This window comes from Saccopteryx bilineata, chromosome 2 (assembly GCF_036850765.1).
Source record: "Saccopteryx bilineata isolate mSacBil1 chromosome 2, mSacBil1_pri_phased_curated, whole genome shotgun sequence".
Taxonomy (NCBI): domain Eukaryota; kingdom Metazoa; phylum Chordata; class Mammalia; order Chiroptera; family Emballonuridae; genus Saccopteryx; species Saccopteryx bilineata.
The window spans coordinates 60024680-60044539 of NC_089491.1; the positions used below are offsets into that span (position 1 = coordinate 60024680).

A 19860-nucleotide genomic window follows, 5' to 3' on the forward strand; every position below is an offset into this window, starting at 1 on the left:
TTTCAGATCGTGAATTGAGTTTTTCATCTCTGTTTGATTTGTTTTTATAGTTTAAATTTCCTTGGTAATATATTCTTTGTGTTCATTGAGTTTTTTTCTGAGCTCCCTAAATTGCCTTTCTGTGTTTTCTTGTATATCTCTGAGTATTTTTAGGATTTCTATTTTAAATTCTCTGTCATTTAGCTCCAAGGTTTCCAATATATTAAATTTTTTCTCCATAGATTTTTCATCTATCTGTGCTACCTCTCTGTTTTTTGTATCCATGATATTTGATTTTCTTTTCCTTAATGGCATCTGAGGGTGGTTTTGTTGATAGTATTAATGAGAATTAATATAGAATAAAAAGTTAAAAAATAAAAATTAATAATTAAAAAAATTATTATTCCCCCCCCTTTTTTTTCCTCTCCTCTCCTCTCCCCTCCTTCTTGAGAAAATCTTGTGGTGAACTGTGAATTATATTGTGCTAAATAGAACAAAAACTACCTATAATGGAGGGCCTGTGTTGGGGAGAAGTGATAAAGGGGCAAAAAAGGGGGTATGGACCCACAAAATGCAAAAAAGAAAAAAATTTGGGTCAAGAATAAAATGATTTGCTTTTAGGTGATGGTTGACTAAGAGATATGATGAGAGGAATAAGAGGGAAACAGAAAAAAGGGGGAAAAATTAAAAAATTACTATTGTATTTAGTGGAGCAAGAACTAAATAAAATGGAGAGCCAGGGTTGGGAGCACTGCTAGTGAGTTAAAAAAAATCAAAGTAAAAAACCCCCAAAGCACCACAAAGAAAAATTTGAGTCCCAGATAAAATAATTTGTTCGTGATTGAGAACTGAATGAGAGGAAAAGTAAAGGAGAAAAGAAGAAACTAATATAGAAGGAGGAAAAAAAAAGAAAGGAAAACACAAAAAGAAGAAAAAAGAATAAAAGGAGAGAGAGAGAGAGTTAAGGGTTTTGGAGTGCAACCCTCATAGAGAGAAAGGAAGAAGAAAGAAAAGACAATGGGAGATGTAACACTTATGGGTAGTGTAGTTCAAGGAGAGGAGAGAGTAAGACCAGCGGAGAATTAAACGACCAAATTGGGAGAGGAAGAAAATAATCAAGACAAGAAAAGAGAAACAAATGAACAAATATAATAAAATGGGATAGGTTATAAAGTCTGTGGATTATTCTTGATTTTGAGAGATTATCTTCTTGCTTTTTCTTTTCTCTCCCTCTTCCTGGTCGGTGACTCTGTACTCCGGGTTCTGCCTCTGTGGCATGCTTAGGTAGAGGTTTGCAGTTGATAAGTCTCTATGGCGAAGTCATATATTGGGCTTCAGTCTTGGTGGCAATCAAGGCTCATTAGCATTTGCAGGCTCCGCCAATGAGAGAGTCCGTGTTTCCAGAGCCTCTCTCCTATTCTTTCCTTCCTCAATTAGTAGCCTGATGATCCAGCTATGGGGTTGCTGCTGCCTCTGCCTTTGCATTTAGTGTGGAACTTCTGGAGGCTCCAGGAATAGATTTTTCTGTCTCTGGTTGAAGATCTTGTTGAATTTGTGGGGAGATTTAAAGGTATCACTTCTTACAGCGCCATTTCTCTGACGTCACTCCCCTAAAATTCATTTTTTAATATATATATACTGTTCCTCCACACCAGGGGTCAGGAACCTATGGCTCATGAGCCAGATGTCACTCTTTTGATGGCTGCATCTGACTCACAGACAAATCTTTAATAAAAAAATAATGTTAAAAATATAAAACATTCTCATGTACTACAATCCATTCATTTCCTACTGCTCATGTTCATGGATGCACGTGGCTGGAGCCAATCACAGCTGTCCTCTGGGACAACACCAAATTTTTATTGGATAATGCCTAACGTACACGGGTCATTGTATGGCTCTCATGGAATTACATTTTAAAATATGTAGCGTTCCTGGCTCTCTCAGCCAAAAAGGTTCCCAACCCCTGCTCCACACCAATAAAACAAAGTGTGAAAGGATCAAATCCTTTCCAAGTAGCTTACAGTTTGACTGAACAAAACTAAAGAACATTTATAGGAATATAAAATTATCAACTACCAACTATCAAGGTAAAATTCACAATGTCTGTCATCCAATCAAAAATTATCAGGGTCATTGTTGGTCAAAGAAGTTTGTAAATATGATATATATGTTTACTTGCTTATAGTTTGTATTGAGTGTGGGGGACAGGCTGTAAGCAGGCCAGGTAGTTATAGCCTAAGGCTTAGTGTTAAGACTAAGCTTTTCCCCATACCCTTGACTGATTGCATAATGTGGGGTGGTGCACTCTCATGAGGAATCCCATTATGCCTCAGATAAGGCTTTGTATCAGAGACTTCCTTGTTTGTATATTGGATTAAAGGTTTTGATTTCTATACTATAAAGTGGGGCAGACTGGGAACTTGCTCTCTCGGTTCCTGCTATCACCATTGCAGGAGCCCTCCCTGATCCCTTGCCCTTCATGGGAAAAGCAGGTTTTCTACTTTTCCCTTGTCTTGTGGCTTGCCTGTCTTGGTGAGACACCAATAAACAGAATGGCCCACCATCCTCCAACTCCGCCATTTCTTTACCGTCTGCCCGAATCCAATGGGAACCTGCATGTGGATGGCCACAATGTCGGCTCCTGGCCTTACAACTGGCGTAGTTTGTGGCAGGATTCGGAGATCGGTACAGGGCCGCCACCCTTGATGGGTGGCTATCCTTTTAGGGACCTTGGGCTACGTGTTTTCTACTCAAGAGGAAACCAAGAGTCCTGTGCGAAAAGCTGCCCAAGGTCAAAAACTTCAGTATGAATTGCAAATCGAACAGCTGAAAAGGCTGGAATTGGAGCGAGCACTGGAGAAGGAATTACAGGTTCACGAGTTGCAGAGTTGCAGTTTGCCCTGGAAGCTGAACATTGCACTGGCAGTTGTTGGAGAAACAACTGCGGATTCAAGAGCTCGAGTCTCAGCGTCTGGTCAAAAGCCAGTAGCCACAGAAGCGTAAATGGTCACCAAAGGAGCAGCAGCATCCATGCGGATGGATTGGCTTTGAGTCAGCAGGAGCAGGCGCCTGCAACTCCTCTTCTGAGGATGAGAAGGCTCAGGCTGAAGCTGCCATACACACACTGAGAGCCTGACCAGTGTTCGCCAAGAAGGTAAAAACCCAGCAACAAAGAGTCCCTCAGGGGCAGCCACAGCCTCCTGCCCAGGAAATGGACACTCTGTGGTCCTGCCCTACACCCAGGCAGAGCTGATGGAGTTGGGGGCACAATTTACGCAGAAACCTATTGAATCCCTGGTAGCCTGGTTACTATAATACGATTATGGGACATAGGGATGGATGGCATCATGCTTTCCGGAACAGAGATGAAGAAATTGGCTGCCATTACCACACATCCCTCCTTGAGGCAGCATCTTCAGAACTGCCATGGCCACCCAGGAGACCATACCCTATTAGAATGGGTGATGACTGCCATTCGTATGGTCTGGCAGAATGCTGGAGAATTGCCGGGGGCAGTGAGTCGGTGGCAGTGCTACAGTGAGTAAAGGTCCTTCGGGAACTAGGTATGAAGAATGCTGTTTTCAACCCTGGGTCCCATGGGCCAGATGAGGAAGTGTGTACAGCAAAAAGGAGGGAATTTGGCCCTGGCCGGTTGGCTCAGCGGTAGAGCATCGGCCTGGCGTGCGGGGGACCCGGGTTCGATTCCCAGCCAGGGCACATAGGAGAAGCACCCATTTGCTTATCCACCCCCCCCCCTTCCTCTCTGTCTCTCTCTTCCCCTCCCGCAGCCAAGGCTCCATTGGAGCAAAGATGGCCCGGGCGCTGGGGATGGCTCCTTGGCCGTTGCCCCAGGCGCTAGAGTGGCTCTGGTCACAGCAAAGCGACGCCCCGGAGGGACAGAGCATCGCCCCCTGGTGGGCGTGCCGGGTGGATCCCGGTCGGACGCATGCGGGAGTCTGTCTGACTGTCTCTCCCCGTTTCCAGCTTCAGAAAAATACAAAAACAAAAATTAAAAAAAAAAGAGGGAATTTATCCTTGCTAGCGCCCCGTCAGCCCTTTTTGGGTCACTTGTGGCTATCTTGGGCCCCTATGTGGGGCAGCCCATCAATGCAGTTACACAGATGGTAGCAGATTAGGGAGAGCTGGAGGCCGCTCAGGATCATAAAGCAGTGAGGGCTGCTGCCTATGTTGCCCCTCTCTCCCAACTAACAGGGAAACAGGCCTCTAAAGTTACCCGAACACAGATGTGAACAGATTTGATTGCGCTGGAGCAGATAACAGGAAATTAAATGGCCAGTCTAATAAAATTATTTTGGAGCTTTGGCGGCCCCTTAAACCAGAACAGAAGTTCCAGCCACTGAGATGAAAGGCCCCAGCAGCTACCAATAAAACGTTTGGTGCGCGGGCAGCTCGGTTACAAGATTATATGATAGAGACGGCTGAGGGAGAGAACCCCCAAGACCCATTGTACCAGTTTGAATAGAAAAAGGGCCGAGGGACCCGTCTAACAAGGATGGGTGGGAACCGGAGGCCACACGTGGAACTGACTATCCACTAGTCCCCTTCCAATGTACAATGGGTGGATACAGGTGCAGAATGTTCCCTTCTCTATGGGAACCCAGAGCGGTTTGCTGGGACCCCAGTAGCCATTGACCGTTATGGGGGCCAAACTGTTCAAGGGAAGCCAATAACTATTCCATTGGGGATAGGAAGACTGCCTCCTAAGCCATATAAAGTGTATGTATCTCCTATTCCTGAATATATTTTTGGGATAGATGTTTTGCAAAGACTATAGTTGGAAACTACAGCTGGGGAGTTCCGGCTGTGGATCAGGGTTGTGAAGGCAGTGTTGCAGGGACACGCATCACATTCCCCTTTGCAATTACCCATTCCTCAGTGTGTGACTAACACCAAGCAGTACCGCCTGCCAGGTGGTTATGAAGAAGTCACAGGGACAATTCTTGAACTAGGAAAGGTGGGGATCATCTGTCCAGCACACAGTCCTTACAACTCCCCAGTATGGCCTGTGTGCAAACCAGATAGAACCTGGAGAATGACAGTAGATTACAGAGAATGTAATAAAGTTGTTCCCCCTTTGCACACTGCTGTGCCCTTGATAGCTAACATGATGGATCGGCTAAGCCATGAGTTGGGGACATACCACTTTGTGGCAGACTTGGCCAATGATTTTTTCTCTTGGATATAGCTGCAGAGTGTCAAGAACAATTTGCCTTCAGTTGGGAAGGGACACAATGGACCTTTACAATGTTACCCCAGAGCTATTTGCATAGCCCCACTTTGTGCCATGGGCTGGTGGCTGCTAACCTGGCTAAATGGAAACAGCCATAAGCAGTTCGCATGTACCATTATATTGATGATATTATGCTAACTAGTGACTCTCTTCCAGAATTGGAGCAAGCAGTCCCTACCCTGCTATCCCATTTGAAAGCATGTGGCTGGGCAGTCAACGAGAACAAATTACAAGGACCTGGGTTATCTGTTTAATTCTTGGGAGTTGTCTGGTCGAATAAGACAAAAGTTATATCTGACATAATTATAGATAAGATTCAAGCATACCCCATGCCCACTACGGTAAAACAGTTACAGGAATCCTTAGGTTTGTTGAGGTATTGGTGAGCATTTATACCCCATTTGGCTCAGTTACTACGCCCCTTGTACAACCTTATTCGGAAGGGGGTTCGTTGGATTGGACTGAGCAGGCGCAAGGTTCATTTGCAGCAGCTAAGAGAGTGGTCAAGGTGGCACAGGCCTTGAATGTGTTTGATCCTGCCAGGGCCTGTGAGCTGGATGTTCATGTAACCTCAGAGGGGTTTGAATGAGGCTTGTGGCAACGGACAGAGCACTTATGGCAACCTATTGGGTTTTGATCCCAATTGTGGAAAGGGGTGCTGAAGTTCGTTACTCATTAGTGGAGAAGCAGCTAGCAGCTATGTATGCTACCCTCTTGGCCACTGAGAGTATTACAACCACAACACCAGTTACAGTCAAGACAACATACCCTATTGCAGGATGGGTGAGAGATTGGGCAACCAAGCCACATAGCGGTATGGCCCAAATGTTCACCCTGGCCAAGTGGGGTGCATACCTGCGACAACGCTATACTCTTAGCACCAGCCCGTTGAGAGCAGAATTGCAGGAAGTCTTGGGTCCAGTCACCTATGCGACCTTAGAGTCAGGAGCAGCTGGGGCTCAGGAGGCAGAACCTGAAATCAGTCCCTACCAGGAGGGGTGGGTGCCCATCCCCGAGGATACCTGGTATACTGATGGTTCCAGCAGGGGCCAACCTGCCAAATGGATGGCTATAGCCTTCCATTGGCCACTGAGACTATTTGGATGGACACAGGTACAGACCAAAGCAGCCAATAGGCAGAATTAAGAGCTGTTTGGCTAGTTGCCCATAATGAACTTTCACCTCTGGTGATCTGTACTGACAGTTGGGCTGTCTATCGTGGACTGACCCTTTGGATTGCTACTTGGCACATTAACCAGTGGATGGTAATGCACTGTCCACTATGGGGTCAGGCCATGTGGCAGGACTTATGGGAAATAGGACACCAGAAGCAGGTGACAGTATATCATGTCACAGGGCATGCCCCTCTAGCCCATCCTGGGAATGATGAGGCAGATATGTTGGCAAGGGTGCGATGGTTGGAGACTGTACCTTCAGGTGATGTGGCGCAGTGGCTCCACCGGCACCTGCTCCATGCAGGACAGAAAACTATGTGGGCAGCGGTTAAGGCGTGGAACTTGCCTGTGTCCTATGCAGAGGTACTTACAGCCTGTGAGCAATGTGCAGTGTGTTCCAAGGAGCACCCCCGGAGACCACTGGTGTCACCTGGACAGGTCCAGAAGGGTCATGTTCCACTGACACGATGGCAGATAGACATCATTGGACCCTTACCAAAGTCAGAAAGGTATCAGTATGAAGTAACCTGTATAGATACTGCCACCAGTCTGCTTGCTGCTTACCCCACCCGTAACCCTGACCAGAGGGCAGTCATACAGGCTCTGGACCTTGAGTGCTGCATATGGGTGACTGCTGGTCCTTGAAAGTGACAGTGGTACCCACTTCACTGATTCAATGGTGAGGCAATGGGCCCAAAGCTGGGGTTGGACTGGAAGTACCATGTTCCTTACCACCCCCAGGCTGCTGGTATCATTGAGCAGTATAATGGACTCTTAAAGCAGGGACTGCGACAGGAGGGGGGCACCGGCTCTCTTACTGGATGGACACGCCGCTTATGGACAGTACTTCGGATTTTGAGTGAGAGACCTCAACGGTGGAGCCCAGCTCCAGTAGAGGCCCTCCTGCATTGGGCAGCTGCCCCCATTCAGTTGCAGATACGCACCAAGGGCATTTTACAAAAGCCAGGTTTTGGATAGCAGGGCAACGTGCTCTTGCCTGCCCCAACAGCCCTTCTTAAAGACCAATGGCTTTGATGGACTTGGCCCTGGACTATACAGGCCCCATCTGAGATGGTGGCCTTGTTGGCACCATGGGGAAAGGGGCTAGAGGTGGACCTCCAGTTAACTCCTTGGGCAACCAGTACCTGACCACCTAAGATAGAAGTGTATTATCCCTTGAGTGCTCAGGGGGACAGCATTATGTAGGGGACCGTTATAATTTCTTTATGGCCCATAATGAGTTCTCCTATTTTACTACACATAGAACCAGCAGATGCTGGTGTATTGGCCAATAAGCTATGCCCGCTCAGGGCGGCCTCTGGTACCAGCTACGGTGCTGTCTATAGACAAAACTTTGGCCTGTATTCTGCCAGAGCGAAAAGATTGCCTCTCTTGGTGCCACTGACAGCTCTCTCATTTTGCCCATTGCTTTTGATTTGTTCATCCTATTGCTGTAGTTGGTACTGTTTCTGTTTATGCAATGTACCCCACTCCTTGCACAGTGACCATCATGGAAGATACCTGTGGTTAGATTGTGAAGCAAGCAAAAGGGGTGGAATGTTGGTCAAATAAGTTTGTAAATATGATATATATGTTTGCTCACTTATAGTTTGTATTGGGTGTGGGGGACAGGCTGTAAGCAGGCCAGGTCATTATAGCCTAAGGCTTAGTGTTAAGACTAAGCTTTTCCCCACACCCTTGACTGATTGCATGATGTGGGTGGTGCACTCTCATGAGGAATCCCATTATGCCTCAGATAAGTGACTTTGTATCAGAGACTTCCTTGTTTGTATATTGGATTAAAGGTTTTGATTTATACACTATAAAGTGGGGCAGACTGGGAGCTTGCTCTCTCTCTCGGTTCCTGCTATCACCATTGCAGGGGGCCTCCTTGATCCCTTGCCCTTCATGGGAAAAGCAGGTTTTCTGCTTTTACCTTGTCTTTTCTTGTGGCTTGCCTGTCTTGGTGAGACACCAATAAACAGAATGGCCCACCATCCTCCAACTCCACCATTTTTTTACTGTCTGCCCAAATCCAATGGGAACTTGCATGTGAATGGCCACAATGTCGGCTCCTGGCCTTACAACCATGAAAAGGCAAGAAAAGGTGACAATTAGAATAAAAATCAATCAAAACCAATCCACAAATGACACAACTAATAGAATTAGCATACAAGCACATTTGAACTGATATATAACTGCATTCCATATGTTTCAGAAGGTTTAGGAAAGACTGAGCATTTTACCTAGAGATGAAAAATATACTAGGTGGGATTAACAGCAGATTAGACACTGCAGAACAAAGACAAGAAAGTTTAAAAAGATAGCAATAAAAATTATGCAAAATGAAACAAAGAAAAAAGGTACAGAAAAAAATAACATCAGCCTGGCATATGGTAGCACAGTGGATAATGCATTGACCTGGAATACTGAGGTTGCTGGTTCAAAACCCTGGGCTTTCCAGGTCAGGGCACATACAACAAGCGACCAATGAACAACTAAAGTGAAGCAACTATGAGTTGATACTTCTCTCTCCCCCACACCACCTCTTCTTTCTCTGAAATATCAATAATAATAATAATAATAATAATAATAAAACATTATCAGTGATCTGTGGAGCAACTTTGAATAGCTGGAGATATGTGTATTTGGAGTCCATGGCAGGGGAAGGGACAGAAAAAATACTGAAGGGAATAAAGGTTGAAACTTTTCCAAATGCTCAACTAAGACTAAGCAAAAAGAGAACTAGTCATATGCTCATAGCTAAACATGTAAATCACCACAAAAGTGACAATTACAAACAAAGACCATTACAGAGGTGTTATACTGGTGATTCAGATTTGAATATCGTACATGGTTTTCTTCCTTGGGTGGGACTACTGGTATATTTCAGGATGTTTGTCAACCCTAAAGCTCATGCAACCCTGGGCTTGCCTGGTCAAGGCACATATGATAGTTGATGCTTCCTGCTCCTCTCCCCTTCTTTCACTCTCTCTCTCCCCTCTCTAAAATCAATAAATAAAACCAAAAACAAAAACAATAAAAAAAAAAAAACTAAAGTTCATGCAATGTCAGAAATATCTCCCAATCATTATGCCCAAAAAACAAAAGTCACTCCCTAGAGCAGCGGTTCTCAACCTGTGGGTCGCGACCCCAGCGGGGTCGCCTAAAGCCATCGGAAAATACATAATGCATATCAGGTATTTACATTCTGAATCATAACTGTAGCAAAATTACAGTTATGAAGTAGCCACCAAAATTATGTTTTGGTTTGGGGTCACCACAACATGAGGAACTGCATTGCAGGGTCACGGCATTAGAAAGGTTGAGAACCACTGCCCTAGAGTGTGTGTGGCACCACTTCTTTGAGAACTATTAGTTTAGAATAGACTGGGGGCCAGCAAACATGAGCTGCATTTATATGACCTGTGAGCTAAGGATGGGTTTCCATTTTTATAAGGTTTTAAAGAGGAGAAGGAAGGAGAGGAGGTAGAGAAGGAGGAAAAAAAGAGGAGAAGAAAAAGAACATGAAGATCAGGAAGAATAAAACTAGGAGAAGGAGAAGAAATGGGGAAGTGACAGATTATATGTGGCCTATGATGCCTAAATAAGATATTGCTGACACCTAGTCTAGACTAGACTCCAGAGGAAAGGGCATAGCATATGGTCTATTCCCGCAAAGAGTTTATAACCTAATGGGGGATGTGCCTTTTAGGATACAATCAGAGAAGCAGAACCACTATGAGTGATATGCAATAAGGGATTTATTTTTTTAGAGAGAGAGAGAAACACAGACAGGAAGGGAGAGAGATGAGAAGCATCAACTCATAGTTGCAGCACCTTAGTTGTTCATTGATTGCTTTCTCTTATGTGCCTTGACGGGGGGGGGGGGGGGAGGGGGGGGCTCCAGCTGAACCAGTTTGGACTATACAATTGTGAGAATTGGTAAAGAAGTCTGCAGCAGGCTGATGCCTTTGTGTCTAGTGGTGGCTGGAAATCACTGCAGATTGATAGGACCATCACTCACAAAGAAAAGCTACACACGAAAAGCGAGGACAAACTGGAACCCAGCAGAACCAACTGGAACCCAGAAAGACAAACTAGAGCCTATATCTGTCCCTCACCACCTCCAATCTCATTAATGAAAGCAACCTAAAGAAGCTGGAACCCTTTGTCACAGAGCTGCACACGTGCCCCCATCCTTCCCACATGTTCCCATACACGACGGGCTATCCCAGCATTGCGCCCATCACACAATCCTGTAGTTGACTGCCTCCTTGTTTGTGTCCTCAGCTGGACTCCCAACCCTGGCAGTGGGGGCTGCATCTATCTCTGTCATTATGTCCCTAGCTCCCAGCATAATATTTAACACAGAATAATTGTTCATTCATTATTTTCCAGACAAATGAGTAAAAAATTCATCTACATATCAAGTAAAAATTAAGCTGGGCAGAAATAAAGCAGGTGACTCATTAGAAAGAGAGGTGTTCCCATTATTCTACATGTATAAATTCTAATGTTAAAGGTGTTGTGGTTGCTTCATGTTATCTGGTGGGCTTCAATGGTAGATTTAAGGTTTGGGTTAAGGGTGCCTAAAAATCCAGAGCCCCCAGTGTGAGGTTGTAGTTAATTGACTTGCTATTCTCCCACTTAATGGCTTCCTGACCTTCACTTTGAAATGTAGCAGAAATGTCAGGGAAAGCTTACATTGGAAAGGGACCTGACAATTAGAGGAGTTTAAATCACAATAGTTGTTTGTAAAAGCCTAGTTACAAGTCCAGAGACACTGCAAACCTGTGGGAGGAGGAGGGACTGGCTTACTTGAAGCCTCTGCCGGTTGACTGGCCAGGGACATTCTGAACTAGCCCAGGACTCCTTTAGACAGTTGAGCCAAGAGATAAACAGTTTGTAGAAACTGTGGTACCACTTCAATCCACATACAAAAAAATTTTACTTTGTACCTGTAGAGATAGTGATGTCAGCTGCTTTTTCCAAGACCCCTAAGTAGACTATAAAATCCCTAGCTAACTCTCCCCCTTGCCAACAGGGCTCAGTCAGTTTCAGTACACTTGCACCCAGGTGTTTTAAATAAACAATCCTTTGAAACATACCAGCCTTGTGTTTTCAGTTCAGCTCTCCCAGGTGCCCACCCATAGACACGGGAAGGGGTTTAGTCTGTCAGCTATCTCGTATGGGATAATACAGTCCAGACGTGGAGTTCTCTCCAGGTCTGACCTAGTCGGGGGTTTATACCCACCTGCCAGTTTCCAAGGGAGTCTGATAATAGGCTTTCCCCTTCCCCAGTGGACTGGTCACCCCAGCTTCAACCTTTCAGTAGCCAAAAGCAATTCTCAAAGTAAACAGAGAGAGCTCACCTAAAGGGTGGGTACTTCACTATGCTGGTCCTTGGGAAATGATGGTGCAGGTGCTTGCCCCTTATACCAGAAGGCTGAACTAAACTAGCCAGAGACCTTCATAGGGGACCTTCTGGCAGACAAGAAACAGCATGCCTGGTACACCATCCATGGGTTACAGGAAATAAAGAAATGCCTCCACCATGTGAAGACTGACCAGGACACAGGCAAGAAAATGTCAGGTAAGAATTCACCAAGATTCTATTCACAGACACATCATAGTTATTATTACCATTAAATAATAGCTTATGTTTATAGAGCATTTAGTCCATTATTTCAAGTAATCCCCACAGTGAACTCTATAATATCACCACTGCATATGTGGAGAAATTGAGGCTTTGAGAGGTGAAGTTGCTTGCCCAAGATTGCAGAGCGAGGAAGAGTCAGAACTGGTATGGAAACCACCTCACATTTTATCCAGAAACCCAGCTCCTCACTGCCATCTAGTTTAGGAAACTGGGCTAGACCTTGAGAAAACATGAGTCTAGGATTTACTTTAACAAACAAAAGCTGTTTTCTTACAGTAAGTATTTAAATAATTTTAGTATACACTGAAAATCTATTTTAGGATTAAAATTTCAAAGCTAGTGCTTTGAATATCTAATAGATATATCTGTATATTATATACAGATATAATATATGATATCATATTAAGTACTAAATGCAGTGAATTAGAAAATACAAGCAAAAAAAGAAATCAAAACAACAAAAACCCAAACATTATATAAAACATCACCTGCTTACTAATGTATTAAATGATTAACAAATGTGAGCGATTATGGTATTTACAAAATACAAATCCAGGCTTTCCTAAAAATCTCTATTTGTTCTGGGTTAGTAATACATTTTAGAGAATTTTGGTAATTTGATTACTATGTTTAGAACCACCTAAACTTAAATCAGAGCCCAAAATATGTAACACACTTTTACACACATCAATATTATAGATACAATAGATTCAAATTAATTTCACAAGTATTTTTGATGATGTTCTGTAAACTGAGATATAAAGATGAGTAAGATTGGTTTCTACCTTCACAGGAACTGCAGATAGTGGGGGACACAGAAACCTTGGCAAATGACTGCAGAATGAGACAAATGAGATAATAAAAGCCCAATGTACAATAGAAAATGCAGATAGAAATTTTACTCGGTATGCATACCCATTAAAATACTAAGGAACCCCCCCCCTTAAAGTTGGCTACTTTCACCTTTTATTAAACATATTTTTATATTCAAGTGAAATGTTTTCTATCCAGTTTAATTTCTTTCATATCCTGAATCCCTTTATTTTGGGGTTATCATAAAATGATGTTTCTTCTCGTGAGTGCAGAATTTGTTATTACCCTACCTCTAACCCTAACTGAATATTACTATGTTTTAGCTTTTTTATTTGAAAATACAAAACAATATAAAACCTAAAATTTTGAAACATAAAATGTCTTTGGAACTTCAACTATAAATTTAAAGGTATAAAGAGCTTTATTTTTGCCAAAAGAACACTAGATTTAATCTTTAGATGAATCGTTTGGTAATTCTATATTTCTATAAATACATGGAAGTAGCAATCTAGTCTTAAAAGTTGTAAGAAAACATTATATTTCTAGTTAGGAAAACTTTACATATGCTTTTCCCAGACCCATGCTTGCCTTAACAAAAATTTATTTTCTCAACAGCTGACTCTTCAAAGTATCTTAACGAATCCCTATCACTCTACAAACAATATTACTTATTATTTGCTAATATTCAAAAGTCTAAAATAACCGAATCCTGGGGAATATCTTACCATAAAAATATCCTAGGGAATATCTTACCAAAATCCAAAATGCCAAATTCTTCAAGACAAACAGTACAATTTCTTCAACAACAAAAATGCAGTTGTTTATTTTTTTTAAGAGGATTGGAGAGAAATCTAAGAAACAGATATAAGAGAACGTATCAGCCAAATGAAATGTGACCATTAACTGCATTCTAATTCAAACCAATTAAACAAAAACAGTTTTGAGACAATTGAGGCTATTTAAACATTGCCTGGAGTAAACTGAAGCTATTAATGAATTATTTAGGTGACATAATAGTTTTGTGATTACACTGCGGGTCTTCTTATCTCTTGGAGAAATGTTCAAAAATATTTATGGATAAAATGATAGAATATCTGATATTTCATTCAAAATAATCCAGTGGGGAGAGGACTGTCAGGGAGTAAAGCTAAAACAAGGTTGGCCTAGATGAGAGGTACACAGAGATTAATTATACTACTCTCTCTAGCTTTGTATATATATATATGTTTGCAAGTTTCCATTATTTAAAAAAGGGGCTTAAAATTAAAAGCAAAAATAAGTACTACGTGAAATGCAACACACTATATTTCATTGAAGTTACCTAGGATAACACAATAATTTGGGAATAGAAACTGCTTTACTAGCTGAATAAATCACAGTTATCCCCAAATATTCCTAAATACTGACTTCAATATACCTACTGCATTCTAAGAATAAGAAAATGAAGTTTATATTCAAGTATTTCTTTAATATGCATTCATTTTACCATATATGCCTTGATTATATTAAGGTAGTTGAGCAACAGGGAATGGTGTTGAACTGAATTTCAGGCTGAACTCCCAAATCTTTTTTTATACACCTAATTTTCTGGGGTGTTTTTTGGGGGGAGAGAGGGTGGCACATTTTGATAGTATTAGCTATCACCTATTTAAGTTCTTTGAACCCAGTGGTGTATGTGGAATCAATAAATACTTAAAACACATTTAAATAATTTCAGTGCTGATATGAAAAAGCAGCCACTAAAACTATTTTTGTAGAGATTACAGGAAAGTAACATTAGCAATTCGCATAAGATTACAATTTATTGTAGATTGGAATCAGATGTTAACGTGGAAAACATCTTTTCCTAAGTACTGGGGTGAAAGATTGGTGCAAAATCTTAGATGAAATTTGCTCCTAGCCTTTTTATCCCAGTTTTGATGTCAGTATAAATATTTTTCTCATAGTTTCTGCTGTTTCTCTGAATTTTCTTCAGTATATTATTGCTTTCCAATCCAAATGAAAGATTCAAGGAAGGCTGGTTTAGGCCGACGGGAAAAGAGAATCATTACTGAACCGTTAGCTACCTTCCATGAATAAGCAAGTGCCGCAGTTGTCGAATGCTCAGTGTTGTCGGGATCTGGGCGCTTAGAACACCACGGCCCCGCGAGATCGCACCCGCGCGGGGCGCGTGGGCACAGACACGCAGGCGCTTCGGCTCCAGCTCGCCCGACCCCCAGGTGCCCTCGCTCCTTCTCAGCAGGGCCCCACCCCCACTCCCACGCCCCCCTCTGACCTGAGGGTGAGCTAAGGGCGGGCGCTCCCGCAGCCCAGCGTCCTCACCCCTCCTCGCCTCGCCCAGGCCCAGAGCAGCCCAGCGACTAGCGCACATTAGGACCCTCACACGTCGTCGGGACCCAGGGCCTCGTACGGGGTGCGAACTGCAGGCAGCGCAGGGTCAACATTCCGCAGAGGAATTGCGAGGCCGTGCGGGGCCGTGCGGGGCACGGGCTGCCTACCACAATGCCCGACGGCTGGCCGGGGTTCGCTGTACCGCTGACGCCTGCATCCAGGGGTGGCTGGGTTCTCGGGGGCCACGAGGGGAGAGAGAACGAAAGTCTTACTGGGGAGGAAGAAGCCAGTCTCGGGACTCTGACTAGTTCGAAGTCGGCCAGGGTTCGGCCAGGCTCTGTCCTCTCGGTGACCTTCCTGGGGAAAACGCAGGGCAGAGCCTCGGGCGAAAGGCGGGGAACGCGCCGCGCGCGCCCTTCGACGCCGCCTGGTTTGCTGCTCGGAGCCCCGGCCTGTTCCAGGCGACCTCGGGCTTGTGGTTCAAAACCCAGACACGACCTCGAGCTTGTGGTTCAAAACCCAGACACGACCTCGGGCTTGTGGTTCAAAACCCAGACACGACCTCGAGCTTGTGGTTCAAAACCCAGACACGGACCCGTCCCTCTGCCTAAGAAGGGTCCTCAGGAGTTTCTTAATCATCGAAGTCAGAACTTCCTTCACTTTATGAGGGGATTCGCTAGGGTCATCGGGTACTGGGAGGCTCGGAGGAACCCAGGGTCTGGCGCAGAGGACAGGAAGACTGGCCGCTGCTGTCACTGCGAGCGGGCAGGACTGGAGGGAACGCCTCTCCATGTTCCCCGCTCGCTCTCGCCCCAGCCTCTGCGCCGCCAGCCCTCCGGCTCCGCTCCCTGGGCCGCGCTGTACACACCGAGCTTCCCGGCCTCCAGGAGAGGAACGGTTCGCGGACGACCCCACGACCCCGATCCCGTCGCGCAATCCGGAAGCGACATACCCTGCACGCAGGGATTTTAAATGGACCCGTGCTCTTACCCACGGCCGCGCATCAGAAGCCCAGGACTCAAGGTGCCGGACGGTCCTGCGCAGAACCAGCGGGATCCAGAGTACCTGCCTCGGGTTCCGTGCGGTCCCGAACGCAGCTAAGCCTGAACACCGCGCCGCGCACGAGGCGCCCTGTCCACGTTCCGCCATGGAGCGTTCCTGCCGAGGGGCCTGCAGCGCCCCAAAAGCCGGACCTCTCCATGCCCCGGCCGCGCATTCGGCCACGTGGACCCCAAGCGCCCAGTTCCGTTGGAGAACAACGTTTAATTTACTCTTCCACTGAATGAGGTTTTTCTCGAAAATTCATCGTTCCATACAGTTTCATTAGGTAAAAATTAGGAACTTGGGGGCCGGCTTGAGCCGGATTCTGACCCGCAGTCACCCCTGTCGGCGGCTGTGCTGGTCTGGCCTGGGGTAAAGGCAGAGAAGAAAACTCGGCGTCTCGTGCGAGGAGGGTGTGGCGCTGGGAGAGCCCGAGGATCTTACCGGCAGCTCTCTGCCTGGCGCTCTGACGGTGTTTATTGACAGAATAAATGAATGTATGTGGCCTGGAGATGACACAAAGGGAAAGAGAGAATTGGAATGTGAATGGATGAGTTCTGGACAAGAAAACAAGCTCCCTTTATTTTCGGCTTGTTTCCAAACTCTTTGATTGGCCCAGACCTGCAGAATTTGCTAAAAGGATCTTAAAGCTGAGATTCTGAGGGTCAAAGTTCACGAATGGTCAAAAATCCAAGGAGGAAGAAGTGGATGAAGGAAAAGGAGATACGGGAAGGACCCACCTGTAGCCTGAGGATAGGGACCTATTGGATACACTCCTTTTCTGTGGACCCAATTTTGAAAGTTCTAATGCTTTTTTTTTCTAAATGCTTTCACCCCCATAAACATTGGCCACTACCTTTCAAATTGACCTGAAATAGTCCCCCAACTTATTCAAGAGAAAAAAAAATAAACGTCTTAATGAAATGATTGAAGACTGTATTTAGATTTCCTCCAGTTCTTTTATTCTATAGGTTTTATACATATTAAATCCCGTATTTCAAAAGACAGGACTTCTTCAATGTCAACTATTCAGAAGTTTTAAAAGCCACTTTGAGAATGAGATGTTTCTATGTCAATAATAAATAAGAATTGTAAAATTAAGTTGTTTAATTGGGAGGAAAGAACTAGTTTTATTTTTTTTCTTAAAAATTTTTTTTAACTTACTCATTTTAGGGAGGAGAGAGAGAGAAGGGGCAGGAAGTATCAACTCCCATATGTGCCTTGACCAGGCAAGCCCAGGGTTATGAACCAGCAACCTCAGTGTTCCAGGCCAACACTTTATCTACTGTGCCACCACAGGCCAGGTGAAAGAACTAGTTTTAAAAGAAGTTCCATTTATAAAGCAAATAATGAGAATGTGAAATAACCAATGTCGTGTAATAATTTAGCGCTTTATTTAGTCTACATAGCCAGGTTTAATTTTAACAATTCTTCATGGAAGTTGGCACATCAGACACACAGATCAGAAATAAATGCTCCGAAATTAAAATTCCTCTTATATTACACATTGACTTCATGAAGACAACAAGAACATGAGCACTTTGTACTGGACTTGGGAATAAAACTTGCAGTTCCCAGGGAGTGGCGAAGGGGAAACTGCTGTGCATTGGACGTTGTATCTTTGTTTTTCTTTTCACGCCAGAACAAAACGCCCCACTCACGTTCACAGTTCCTCCGGAAATGTGCAAATCAGAAAAGCCCTGCAAATCACAAATGGAGGCTGGAAAAGAAAAGGGGAAACTTGACACCATGGGAGGTTTAAGTTGATGTTGCCTAAGCAACTTGACCCAGCTTTTCCTTTGTAAATATTTCGTAGCGAACCGAAATTAGTGGTTGTTTTGCTGCAGGATGCTAATGAATACACCTCGTCCGGGCTGAGCAAGCTGGAGTGCGCCAGGACAGGCGTGGCGGAGAGCGGGACCCGGGTCTCTCTGCCCCCCAGCTTGGTTCCAGGTTCGCCCCGGAGCTGGCGCCAGGACAGGCGTGGCGGAGAGCGGGACCCGGGTCTCTCTGCCCCCAGCTTGGTTCCAGGTTCGCCCCGGAGCTGGCGCCAGGGCAGGGGTGGCTGATACTCAGAATGCCGACGAGGTCCCCTCTGCTCCCGACTTCGGCCTGGAGCCCTCTGCTCCGGGCTGCCACGCCAGCAGCGCTGCAGCTGCGGACAGGTGCCGGCCCAGCGGCGCGCCTTTGCTGGTACAGTCCTCTGGCTGCTGCTGCTGCTGCTGCTGCTGCTGCTGCTGCAACATCGTCCGGGTAGTGGAAGCGGCGGCGGACAGGTGGAACCAGGGAGCAGCGGCCTGGGTACGCAGCTGGCACGACGGGAGCTGTAGCAGGTGACAGTAGCCCCACGGGGTCGGGGGCAGACGCTGCGCGGTCCCTGTACCCCCTTCTCGGACCCCTTGCATGATGCTCTCGATGCTGAAGGAGGTGCATCCGCCTCCCGGCCGCGACGCACGCCCCTTCTCCTCCTCCCAAGGCTGGGAGCCCAGTGAGGGATGCACCGCTGGAAGTGCGGCGCCGGGAGTCACCAGCTCCGCGCCTGGCGCTTTCCTGGGAGCCTCAGAGCAGGCAGGGGCGGAGAGCAGCAGGTAGCGAAGGGGGTGCGGGTGCAGCAGAGCGCACGGGCGAATCCCGGGGGCGGCGGCAGGGGCGGGGCGGGGGCCCAGCTGCCGCGGGGCCGGGGGCCCGAGCAGCAGTCCCGGGTAGGGGCTGTGCAGGACGGCGGGGGCTGTGGGCAGCGGGAAGGGGTGGTGCAGGTGGGCTCCCGGGGGAGCGCGGTGTCGCTTGAAGCGCTTCCTGCGCCGGAGGAAGCTGCCGTTGTCGAACATGTCCTGGGAGGCGGGGTCCAGGCTCCAGTAGCTGCCCTTGCCGGGGTGGCCGGGCTCCCGGGGGATCTTGATGAAGCAGTCGTTGAGGGAGAGGTTGTGGCGGATGCTGTTCTGCCAGGCGGGGAACTTGTGGCGGTAGTAGGGGAAGCGGCCGCTGATGAAGGCGCAGATGCCGCTGAGCGTGAGGCGCTTGTGCGGACTCTGCAGGATGGCCATGGTGATGAGCGCGATGTAGGAGTACGGGGGCTTTGCGGGCTGCGGAGCGTCCCCGGAGGCCGCCGCGGACACCGGCGAGGCCCCGAACTGGGTACCAAACTCGGGGGAACCGCTCGGGGAGCCGTCGCTCTCGCTGCGCTCCCGGGGCCGCGCGCTGCCCTGCGGCGCCCCGTGCGGCTCCAGCCGGCGCAGCTGCTCTAGGAACTGTGGACGCTCCTCCGCCTCCTCGTCGTCCTCTTCCTCCTCCTCGTCTTCATGTTCCTCCTCTCCCAGGATATCGACCTCGCCATCTGCCCCTTCGGAGCCCTGGAGTCTGCGTGGCGGTGTGGAGGAAAGACGCTCAGCTCTCGGCAAGTTCATGGAGGAGGTGGCCGCGAGCAGGGAGGGTGGCAGCCGCTCACCTGTCTTGCAGTGGGGCTGGGCTGGATGCCAGGGTTAGAGTGTTCCAAGAAGTAGGAACAGTCCTGGTGACTCTTGTAGGTGTTCTTGACTTCCGATTTCTCCTCCTTTACAACACCCAAATCCAGCAAAGACGCACTTTGCCTTTTATTAAAGAAAGCT

General features: G+C 46.5%; 1 protein-coding gene across 1 annotated transcript; it reads right to left on the minus strand.

Annotated features, from left to right (window-relative positions):
- Positions 1 to 18327: 18327 nt before the first annotated feature.
- Positions 18328 to 19659, minus strand: LOC136322849 (forkhead box protein D4-like 1). Its single transcript, XM_066254728.1, has one exon. The coding sequence runs from the start codon at positions 19657 to 19659 to the stop codon at positions 18328 to 18330; it is 1332 nt and encodes a 443-aa protein (XP_066110825.1).
- Positions 19660 to 19860: the final 201 nt, after the last annotated feature.

Excerpts from the sequence above, each read along its gene's own strand:
- LOC136322849 (XM_066254728.1), bottom strand. The coding sequence starts at position 19,659 with ATGAACTTGCCGAGAGCTGAGCGTCTTTCCTCCACACCGCCACGCAGA.